The 12,731-nt window shown below is 36.0% G+C and overlaps 1 protein-coding gene across 5 annotated transcripts in view; it reads right to left on the bottom strand.

The window, feature by feature from the left end:
• The window catches only part of NAV3 (neuron navigator 3), a 595,667-nt gene that overhangs the window by 213,011 nt on the left and 369,925 nt on the right, over nt 1-12,731 (bottom strand). For all 5 annotated transcript variants that reach the window (XM_072724439.1, XM_072724437.1, XM_025992156.2 and 2 more), the window contains exon 5: nt 9,983-10,166. In XM_072724439.1, the coding sequence (XP_072580540.1) occupies nt 9,983-10,166 (184 nt within the window). The remainder of the gene's footprint in view (nt 1-9,982; nt 10,167-12,731) is intronic.

Here is a 12,731-nt window from a genome sequence, read left to right as displayed (position 1 = left end):
CTAGACCAATCGCTAAAGTCTCATAGGAGAGACTGTCTCAGGTACAGAATTGTTACAAGTCCCCTAAATCCAATTCTGTGTCCATCTTGTCATCTCCTGATGATTATTTGGTTCTCTACCTAGCTCTGACTACAGGAAAATAATTCAGTGGTCATACTGACATGAGTAGTGTAGTTATCATGACAGTTCCATTTTCTATTAAGTCAGTAAACTGAATACAATCTCTAGTAGAAAGCAGATCAATGTAAAATAATTTCATATGGTATAAAGTTGGAGGTGTAATAATCAAGTCTATATTATCAGTGCTCTCTTTGAGAAAAAAGGGCCCCTTAAATACTAAAAATCAAATAGAATCCAAACAATGGCTAGTCCTTGGGGGATGTTTGTAAGATGTAGGTAGAAAAAGGATATCAAAATGTCCTGTGGTAAAATGTCAAAGTATTAAGTTGCAAATTAGTTACTCTGGGTCACAGGGGTATCATTACTCTGTAATGATGAATCACATTTTAGGTTGTTTTAAGAGCAAATTATGAAACACTGACTAACCATGTTTTTACATAGACACATCAAAAAGCACACAAGTCTTCACTTCTAAATTTTTGCAGTCAATCTAATACTTTAAAATATATATTATATTCTCCCAATCCCCTGAAAAGATAGAGTATAATTAGGATAATCTTATTTTCTGTCTGCAGAAGTTAGGCTCAGTTAATTGATTTTTATTTTTTTAAGGAAGACAAGGAAATTATCAGGACCAAAAATGATTCTGCTCACGCCTTCTGAGACTCAAATCCACGTTATTCTCTTTTTCCTAGTGTGATGCCATTAGCATGCTGAAAAGGGAATAATTATGGTTTAGGTTCAAACTTCAAAAATAACAGGATAGAGAACAAGAGACATCAATAGACAAGAGATTTGAACATACTTTGAAAAACTGAAAATAAATGGAGTAGTGTTAATGGAGAACACCCAGGGAGAGAAGTTTCACCCCAGTGTACACAGGGAGGAAGGTTTCAGCTGAGAAAAAGAGGAGGGAAGCTGGGCTAGGAAATTGAAGATAAAATGAAGGGACTATAAAAAGGAGACCAATCAAATATCCATGTCAATCATTATCAATGACCACTCCTTGGCCAGATATAAACAAACCAAATGATTACCCACCCAAACAAACAAGAAGCAATTTTAACAACAATAACTGAATAATCCCAGAAAAATGATGCTGGCACAGAGGGCTTCCTCAATATCCTGGACTGCTTTCTCCAAAGCATCATCAAATGAACCCTGGCCAATTCTTAAAGTTATCTATCAGTTTATGATTGCATTCAAACAAATGATCAACTTTCAATAGACATTCAAGAAAGGCTTTGATCAGGAAAGAATCTGTTTTGATTCTGCAGAATATATTTATAATCACCATTAGTTAAACACTCCATTGGTTTGAGCTTTTGGAATCAATCTGTACAAAATAGAATGTAAATCACATGAACCTTAATTTTAAAAAGTGAAGATGACAGAGGTTGGAAATTTTTAGTTGATGGGGAGAAGCAGAAATGCTAATAGCCATATTTTATAATACAGATTTTTTTTCTAAATTTTACTGAGAAAGAAACAAAGATGTTATTTCATTATATAAAGCTACAAAGTTAACCAATAAAAGAACTAAAAAGACTGAAATTTAACTATTAGTAGCACTCCTAGAAAGACCTGTCCATTCACTATTGACCACCTCTAGTTCCTCTCTCCTGTTTTCCACTGAACAGAGTCTAATCAAGTTATCACAGCAACTACTCCACTGGAGTAGCTTGCATCAGAGTCTCCAGTGCGAAATCCCTGAGTCAGGTCTCAGTGCTCATCCTACTGACATACAATATTTGATATAGCTGAGGTCCTGCAGGTAGGTAGATAATGGTTAGAAACACAACCTCTGCCTCTCTCTCTGCATCTCTCATAAATAAATAAATAAATAAATAAATAAATAAATAAATAAGATCTAAAACAATAAATAAATAAACAAAACCCACAAACTCTGTAGCCAGATTGCCTGGATTAAATTTACACATTAGTCACCATGAAATTTTGTGCAATCTAATAGGCATTTCCATTTACAGCTGTTGTTTTGCTGTTTTTAATTTGAAAACTAGGATTACTAATAATACCTATATCATAGGGTTGCTCTGAGGAATGAAAGAATAAATACCTATATAAAGTACGTAGAATGGTGACTGAGGATACATATAAATTATCTTTGATCTCCCCCTTCTCCTTAGAACCCTTCCTTCACTTACTCTCAGGCAAACAAGTTCTGGTTTTCTTCTGACTCTGCAGGCTTCCCTTTTTGAGTTTCCTCTAGAAACTCATGCTTTCACCAGTTGTCTCAACACAGGTGGGCTCCGGACCTGAGTTCTCGTCCTCTTCTCTCCATCTATACATAGGTTTTTGGTGAGTTTATTGCCACTAATCTCACAGTTTTTATTATTTCTATATGCTGTTATGTCCAGATTTTTGTCTATAGCCTACAACTGTCTATTAAACAACAGCCTTGCAATTCCAGTTGCTTTCTTTGTATTTGCACTTGGATATACCCAGTAGACATCATAAAATTGACATATCTATAAGTAAATATCTGACCTTCTCTGCACCTAACCTGTTCCTCCCACACTCTCTCTTTCCCTTTTTAGTAAATAGAAACATTATTTTTCTAATGGAGAGTCTCCTCTTTGTTTACCAATTCCATTGCAAATTTGTTGGCTAATTTTACTGACAATGCCTTCAAAATATATTTCGAGCACTCCTTCCTCTCTCTACTTCCAATATGGCACTCCAAGCTTTTCTCCATGACTCCTCGTTTTCACCTTTTCCCCCTATAATCTCTTCCCAACAGGGCAGCCAGAGTGTCCCTTTGATGTTCTAAACATGTTTATGTTCCTGCTGTGGCATATAGTAGCTTCCCATCCCTTCTGGAGTAAAATCCAATGTCCTTGTAATGGCAACAGGGTCATATTAGTGTCTCCCTGCATTTGGTCTGAATTAATTCCACTCTTCTCCTGCCTTCTTCCCTCTGGTCCATCCCAAGTGGGGTATTTCCTCTTTGTGAAATAAACCAGACAATTATAGACATTGCTGCTATAAACACTGATGTCCAAAATAGCCAAACTATGGAAAGAGCCCAGATGTCTATCGACAGGTGAATGAATAAAGATGTGTGTGGTGTGCGCGCGTGCACACACACACACACACACACACACACACACACACACTGGAACACTATTTACCCATCAAAAGTGAAATCTCACCATTTGCAATGATGAGGATGGAACTAGCAGCTATTATGCCAAATGAAAGAAGTTAATCAGAGAAAGACAATTATCATACGATCTCACTCATGTGAAATTTAAGAAACAAAACAGAGGATCATAGGGGAAGAGAGGGAAAAATATTGGAATTGGCAATTCCCAATGCCACACCACTGGGAATTGGCAGGCGGAATTTAAACCCATGCCTGTCTGACTCTAAAGTATCCAGAACTAGATAGATGCTACTTCATCTATAACAACAGAAGTCTAAGTGGTTGTCAGGCTTTTTACATAGTGAAATAAAAGCAAAGAACGCAAGCAAAGTGTATATGCTGTTATGTATGCTTTTTTAATATTACACTTCCTAAGTCAGGCAATTAAAGAGTAGTTTCTTATTACCCTTCAATTATTTCTCTCTAGGAAAGAAAAAGTCTGGCTTTGAAAAAAATTCATAAATGTCCTTTGTGTTTTGTTTTTTTCAAAGTTTAATTGATTCAATGACTTTTTTTGAAGAGCACACTATAGGCCACAACACAGAGCTGAGTTAAGAAACTAATTGAAGCCAGGTTCATGAGGGCTTAAATTACCAGAGCCTTCCTGTCATCTTAAATTAAACTTCCTTATATACTTTGCAAGATTTATAACCCCAGGCTGAGAAGCTGTAAACCGTCCCAGTTTCTGAGTGAATCCCCCAGAAGGAAATGATGTTTCCTGGAAAAGAGAAAGGCAAATGTCCTCAATGGAAGAGGGTTCCAAGAGCAACGTGTGTGGCAGAGGTCACGAGAACCTCGGCTTGGAGCTGCGGCGGGAATAGACAAGTCACTCAAAGAACATGTGTCCACAGATTTTGCTCTTCGCCTTGCAAGTCCTATCTGAGCAAGTTCGTCTAAACTGCAAGTGGACAAGCATTTGATTTTCTCCAACAAATGGAAAGCAGAAGGGCAAATGATCATCTGTGGAAATCACAATCTCTCAAGTTCTCAAAATAGTTACTGTAGCTCAGAAAGACTTAACATTGCTGCCTTTCCTGATTCTATGACCTACATGATTTCTTACCTGCCTCTACTTTTATACATTTGATTTCCTTTCTTTTTTACATGTTTTATTTGTATAAAACATAAAAATAAAATATTTGTTCATGCAATTCAGTAATCACTATTTGTGAGTTGGTAAAGTTCACTATTTAATAACAGGAAGGAAAGCTATTTCATAATCTGGACAATAATTAAGCTAAAGGTCCACATTTTAAGGAAAATCTCTTTCTTAAAGCTTTTAGCAAATAAAAATCATACTCTTTTACATATACCATCATGCTAACACCTCATATGTAACCTACCAATACCTAGGAAAAAATGCATTTTCATTATATAATTTTCTTGCACTATAATGATTTATCAGATATCTCAGGAAAAGTATCCACTGATGACATGCATTTTGCTCATTGTTGGCTGTTCTCCTGTGCCAGACACTGTGTAAGATTTTGGTGAAATTAAACTTCCTGTTACCTTTCATGTCAACTAGAACTCTCACAGTCAAAACTCAACACATGGAAAAGTATGATTAGCAGAAATATCCTGAACGCCCAGGATGTATCCTGAATTTACTGACCAAATGAATTTTCTGAGTTCAAAAAAATACAGTACTCACTTCCACTTTGTTTTCTAGAATAAAAAAGATACTTCCCCATCTCCTAGTTAATACTTAGAGAAAATCACTATGACTCTTACAAAAGTTTATCACTTTTTACTAAAATATTTTTCATATTTTCCCAGTTGGCTGAAGAGAAGGTCTTTAATCTAATATTTTCTTTTTTTAAGGTGCATTTCTTTCTTTATTTCTTTTAGGGAATGTGTGCGCATGTGTGCCCATGCACATACACCAGCTGATGGCAGGGGAGTGAGGGGCAGAAGGTGAGGGAGAGAGAAAATCTTAAGCAGGAGCCCAACAAGGGGCTCAACCACACAATCATGACCTGAACAGAACTGAAGAGTCAGATGCTTAACCAACTGAGCCTCTCAGTTGCCCCATCTACTATTTTCAAAATGAAAAGTAAAACCAGAAAAAAGTGAGGGGCTAGTTTTTATTTATATTAAATAAATGCAAATACAATGCTTTACATTATGTAGCCCAGCAAGATCGCTACTCTTTACTCATGTGAAGTCCTTCCAAAGATCATGGATAGAGAAAATTTAATTTTTATCTTAAATGTATTCAGATTTTTGAGAACTGAAGATTCAATTAACCAAGTCTTTATCACTCCAGATATAACCAAATAATCCCTGTGAAGGATTTAGGAAATTTAGAATCTAAGTTCCAGCTTTATTTTAATACAGATACTACAAGTGGGTAATTCCAGTAATAATAAGAATCTCTACTCTAGACTATTTGGAAACTAGCTAGTTCAATATCACGACTACCCCCAAATCAAGAACATATTTAATTTTATGCTACTAATTTTATAAATACATACAATTTTTGTTATGAATTACTTACAATTGTAATTGTGAATCTTCCTACTTAAAATTTGAAGCAGCTGTAACATAGATTTGTTCTTAAATTATCTCATTTCAGAAACAGTTGCTGAAAACTCCTGTGTGTCAGGCTCTGTGCTTATCCCTTGGATAATACCAGTGATTAAAATATAAAAAATACTGCTGTGCTAATAGTGCTTACCTTTTAAAGGGAAATGGCAATAATGAATAATGAATATAAGTAAATTGAAATTAAAGATTGATTAAAGCTAAGAAAAAAATAAAACGTATGGCAAAGTACAATGGGGAGTGGACATGGGCAGCCGGTAGTGTTAAAAGGGGAGTTGTCAAGGTAAGCATCAGTGAGAAGGTAACACATGAGCCGTTGACTTGAAGCAGGTGAGAGATTTAGGCCAAGCAGCTAGGAGAAAGAGTATTCCAGGCAAAGCAGGAGCATATCTCCTAAGGTGGGAGCAAGCCTGGACTATTTGAGACCATTGCAAGGCTTTGAACAGGGAGTAGTGTGTGCTTGGTATGTTCAGAGTGTTTTATACTGTAGTGACTCAGTGAACCTAAAAACAACCTCATGAGAACAATGCCATTTTTTATTCTCTTTTAACAAATGAGAACACTGCAGCAGTGACAGGTCAGGCAAGTTTCCTGAGACCCTACAATTAGAAAGTGGTGAAATTGGGATCCAAGTGTAGGCAGTTTGATTCTACAGGCAAACTTTACACCTCTAGTTGTCATTTGAACAGGACACACACACTTGTGTGTGCATGCACACACACACGCAGGTATAATCTTATGTATGTGCACCTACAAACCCACAAGCGGACAGACGGAAGAGTGGAGAAAGAGCTGAGACGCCAGAAAAGGAGAGTTTGTTACCCATACTCTATTCCTTTTGGTCCATGTTTTATTTTCTCTCTTATGTGCTTGTTAACCTTTGGGTCAAAGTGTCTGTTTAAATGAAAGATGTTCCAAATGATTGAAAACATTTGGAGTTATTTGCAAAATACCAAAACCAAGTTAGAAATTCTTAATGCATAAAATAAATATTGTGGGAATATATACAGTTACACCAATTTATTTTAAATGAAAAGAATAAAACAAAACTCTCACTGAACTGAAACCATGTGCCCTTAAAATTTTTTATGAGTTGACAGAGAAAAATATAAGAATATTTTCTGGTAAATATCCAGAATAATATAGCAACCAATCATTTAAGCTATTTACTTGGGAAGAGCTTTAGAATTAACAGAGAAGCTTCATAAATCATGATTTATGACTCACATCTCAAGCAAATGAAGATAAATGTGTCACTGGGTTATTTTTTTTCTGTGTTAATTATGTTCGTTTTACAATATGGACATAAACACCATTTCTGATGTATATTCTCACTATGGGCTTTTGGAAAATACATTGCTTGTTGTATGTAAGGCCACAGAAATTCTAATTCATAGGCTATTTCCCTGTGTGAAATCTATATAAGTGGAAATAAGTATTAATGTTTGAAATATAATATTCTCCAAAATATATAATAAATTCTATTAAAATTAAGACATGTAGCTCCTCTATATCAGCATCGTAAGTACTATACTTAGTACAGCAAGTACTCCACATTTATAAATTATGAGTCTAAAAAGTAATTAAAACCAATTAAATTTATTAGCAGAAAAAATTCTTAATAAGGTGTCCTAAAGAACACGGATGAATAGAATACTTTTCAAAACATAATTTTAATGAAAAAAATTAGATAGCTCTCCCCAAAATGGTATAAAATTACCATGCCTACTATAAAGAGCTTTAATTTTTAATTAAAATATAGTTCCAGAACAGCCAGGCATATCCAGCAAGAATGAGAAAAACAATCTCCCCAGAAGGGTCATAACCACTGAGAAATTCTGAGTAAGAAATTCCACATGGTAGATACAGAAATAGAACAAGGTAAAGATAAGACAAATGATACTCCACATCACTTCCAGGGTGAACATTTTTTGTACAATACCACTTCACTTCCTATGTTTTCTCAGCTACTATTCTTGCTTCTTATCCATTCAAATAACTTAAACCAAACTCTAGGAAATATTATTTTTGGCAGCTTTCAAAATCTAGATCTCTTTCAACCAACCATCCCCTTCAAAATAATAATACATAATAAAAAAGATATTTCCTTATCCCCTCTTCTCTATTCTTAAGGAAATCCAAAGAACTTACCCTATAGAGAATGTTTTCACTTTGATTTTTATACAATTTCACTTATGTCACAAAAAGCAAGGATGAGTTTAAAGAATAGAAGTATATCTGCATTGTCGAGTGATGAGAAATATCTTTTACCACTCCATGAACTATGCCGTATACTCTATATTTTTGGCTAAAATTACAATTTTTCTTTATTGGCTTAATTATTCGTGAGTCAAATCTTCCAAAGCAAGTAGAGTTTACTTGGCCATATAGAGAAAAGAAGTACTGCTTACCGGGAAGAAAGGGCTGGTTGGCAGGTGAAAGAGAAGAGGATTTCTGAACTGTTGAATATTTGACAATAAGTTGGGGGGTGGTTTGTGAATGTAATTTGGAATTTTACTCTAACTTTTTGAGTCAATACTAAATACCAAAAACAAACTCAGGGTAAACTGAGTGTTACTAGGTCTCAGATTTTCAGATTTGCCTTGTAAGATGGAAAAGTTAAATATTTACATCTGTGTGATATGTGTGTATACTCTTAAAGATGATGAGTCTTTTCATATTGGACATTCTTCCTCCGAAGGGCAAACAATCAGCTATTTACGCAATAGACCCAGTGACCCGATATCCTGGTCGTTGGTGAGTAACAAATGAGCAGTATGCATGAAGCTTGTCTACTTAATTTCATGCTGTGGTCATTTTTTGATGTGTCAACTTAGCTAGGCCTATTCAGGGCCGCTTGTTCAATCAGACACTGACCTAGGTGCTGCTGTTGAAAGTGTTTTGTGGCTGCAGTTAAAGTCTAGAGCAGCTGACTTTAAGGGAGATTCTCTTAGATACACTGGGTCGGTGTGATTTCCCACTTGAAAGATCTCAAAGGCAGGATGGAGGCTTTCTTCAGAGAAGAAATTGTACCGTATACAAGTTTGGGCTCATGCTGAGAGAGTTTCAGCCTGTCCTTCCTGCAGGGCTGCCCTGAGGATTCCAGACTTGCCTCCCTAGCCCCCACCGTCGTGTAAACCAATTCTTCACAATCAGTCTCTTCATCCCTTACTGCTTCTGCTTCTCCGGTCGAGCCCTGACTGATAACCATTCCAAATTGGAAAACAGTGCTAATGGACGAGGGGAGAAAGTGGCCATGACGTGTCAGCACCCCACCGCAAGCTGTGCCTACAATGCACCAACAGATGAACACACACGTGTGTTTATAAATACACACATACAATCACATATTGAAAACAGTATGTCCCCAAACACTCAAACCCCTCCCTATGTTTGACAGACCCAAAATTTTTGACAGATTCAATGAATCGAATCATAAGCCTTAATAAAAGAGAACTAACTACCCACTTGGAGAGGAGGACTCTAGCACATTGTAAATAATAATTTGCAGAAGGAGGACTCTAGCACATTGTAAATAATAATAATTTGTACGTAATAATTTCTGGCCTGGTCCGTGCGCTCTGTCCTGACCCAGATGGAGCCCCTCACCTCCAAATGCAGACACAGGGTACCCTTTGACCCAGTGGCAGCCAGGCTGCTCCACGGGCCTCACCCTGTGTTAGCAAGGATCCCCCCTCTTCAGCATCTGCCCTAGTGACTTCCCATCCACGGACCCCACTCTGCTTCTTGGCAGCAGCCAGGCTGTCTCTGCTGGATTCTCTCTCCCCTGTTGCAATAGTCGTGAATAAAGTATTTCACTTTCATTAAAAAAACAAAAAACAAAAAACAAAAACAACTGTGCCTCATCACTTACAGAAAAAGACACTTCACACACTTTGATACAAACCACACTCAACTTTGGAAAACACACAGAGATATTTCACCTAAATTTAATAAATGTTGCTCATCCAACCACGAGAAAAGTGGTTTTTAACTTCTACAACACTGGTCAAGTAACATCGGAACACTGATGCAATGACATAAATATGTTTTTGCAAACTCACAAACAATAGCTTGTTAAAAAAAAAAAAAACAATTTGTAACTAGACAGGTTAAGTCTAAACACACGACCTGCTTCCCCTTCCTTACCTGGACTGCATATCTTGTTGGGCTTTGGCCTGACTCGCTTCTGCCTGAGAGGAGGCCTGGCTGACTCGCTGCTGAAGTTCGGCCAAGGACTGGTAATACTGCTGCTGATGGTGCTGTTGCTGCTTGTAGCGAGACAAACTGAAAAACAGCCCTAGAATGGCTTTTAAGTTTCCATTTCTTATTTCTGTATCAAAGGGAAAATATAAAAACAGGAACAGATGAAATGAATGCGGTTTTCCATTTATTTTATTTTATTTTATTTTTTTTACAAATGCAATTCGAGTTGCCATGCTCTTAGAGGAAATCTGTGAAGACAGAAGCAACTCGAGTGTCTCAGTCACAGATTGGAGCAAACCTGAATTTCTGAAACATGATAACGTTTCCAAGTGGAGCTTCAGGGACAGAGGATGGAATGAGAGGCCCAGTGAACAAAACTTGTAGGAGCCATGCTCTTTGCTGATCTTAAAATACAGTTTTCCTAGAGTTTGCTTCTTCTCAGAAATGGATGGGCTCTGTGTCTTGTGCGAATCATTTGATGCAGCATTCTGCCTCCCTCACAAATACACAGCTGGTATCAACTTAGTGATGGCTGGGAACTGAAGAAAAAACGCCACTTAATGTTGGTTGTCCTGTGTTAAAAATAAGGATGGTGTGGCTGCACCTTATAGTGGCAACGGGATTTATAATAGTTCTCCTAAATCACCTAGTAATTGCTTTATTAAATTGTTTATTTATTTAAAGAGAAAAATGGGAGCTTTAAAATTAATACAATGTCTACTTTTGGGAGATTATATACATAGTCATATAAATAAATAATGATTTCCTCCTCCTTTCTTTCTTTCTTTCTTTCTTTCTTTCTTTCTTTCTTTCTTTCTTTCTTTCTTCTTTTTTAACATTACATATTAATAAATAATAAAGATCAGCTTATTCATGACTTTAGATAATGTAATTGAATAGACATAAATGTAAATCCTAGGTTTAATACACGGAGCTCCTAAATTGTTCTAATACTGAACAAAAGTTAAACACCCAAAGTAAGTTACAATCTGAACCTAGCTTTCTTTCTCTTGCAGTTCTAATTTAAAAATTAGGAGAAGAGATGAAGTAAAGCTGGAAATAAATCTATATGAAACCTATAATCATATTCTAAATAAAACGTGCTATTGGCAATAAAATACATCCACCTGGGGATCCCTGGGTGGCTCAGCCGTTTAGCACCTGCCTTCGGCCCAGGACGTGATCCTGGAGACCTGGGATCGAGTCCCACATCAGGCTTCCTGCATGGAACCTGCTTCTCTCTCTGCCTGTGTCTCTGCTTCTCTCTCTCTCTCTCTCTCTCTGTGTGTGTGTGTGTGTGTGTGTGTCTTTCATGAATAAATAAAATCTTAAAAAAAAATACATCCACCTGTAAGGTCAAAATTTTGTCTCCCTTTTAAAGTTTAGGAACATTAGCAAATTATTTGGATTTCTTGCTCTCTGATGGTTTATAAATGTCACAGAAAGTATGCAGTGGAATTATTCATTTAAAATAAGAATGAGAGGAGCACCTGGGTGGCTCAGTCAGTTAAGCACCTGCCTTCAGCCCAGGTCCTGATCCAGCCCATGTAGCCTCCTTGCTCAGTGAGGAGTCTGCTTCTCCCTGTCTTTCTCTGCTCCTCCCCCTACTCATGCTCTCTCACTCACTCACTCTCTCTCAAATAAACAAATAAAATCTTAAGAAAAAAAATGAAATGAGAACATGACGGTCCCCCCAAACCTTTTCACAGTTGCATAATATAGAAGAGTTAGTCTGATCAATAGGAGGCTACCGTAAGAGTATTTATGTTCTCATTAAAACTAGATGATCTTAAAGGTTTTCAAATTCCTTGTTTTATTATATGCATATTTTATTTATTTAGCAAATCATTTTGAGCATTCATATATTTTTAGAAGATAAGTGAAAATCAATGTGTTTCTTCTGTTACTAAAGGATGTCATATGAGAAGGCAGAGACATAAGATGAACAAATGGTAACATTTCTAACCCGCTTTCCACCACTGAAAAAAGTAAAATATTTTCCTGGGGAGTTTTATCACCTTTTATTCTAAGGTAAGAACCAGCAGTTAGGTTTGAACCTTAGCTTTTTGGCCACTAAATGTGTAATTTAGTATTACACAACATATCACATAAATGTAAAAGACAAAGGAAATTTAAACAAGTAAAAAAGAAAATAGAAGAAAACTTGGGAAAACTCAATAATTCTATTAAATATTCATTGTATTTCAGAAACCACATAATTCCTTTTTCCAATGACAACAAAATTTTAAAACTTTAGATCTAATATTTCTACTGTGTGTGTGGGAAAAAGCTATTCAGAGCAAATGACAAAAGTAGAAACATTAACCAATCTAAATTATCAAAGTATATACCAGTATCTAGCAGAATTTTTAAATGCATAAATTAATATTCTAATAAAATGGTGATTATTAGTGCAGATCTCAAAGGTCTTGTTATTTCATAACCTTAGCAACTAGATTTTGTTAGAGTACTTGAAAAGTTTCCTAAAAATATATGTGAAAGAAAAAGATTCAGAAAAAAAAAAAAAATGACAGAACAAGTTCAGCTTTTTTCCACTTTTCTATATTTTGATTTTAGTGATGATCTTTTAAACCTTTAATGACTTAAAGCTTTTACATATGACAGGCATTAAATACTGTTAGTACTAATTATTTAAGAACTCATGATGATTTATTTAAATTTACCAAATATT

This window comes from Vulpes vulpes, chromosome 10 (genome assembly GCF_048418805.1).
Source record: "Vulpes vulpes isolate BD-2025 chromosome 10, VulVul3, whole genome shotgun sequence".
NCBI lineage: Eukaryota > Metazoa > Chordata > Mammalia > Carnivora > Canidae > Vulpes > Vulpes vulpes.
The sequence above is the reverse complement of the archived record's forward strand: the minus strand, read 5'-3'. Positions and strand labels throughout refer to the sequence as shown.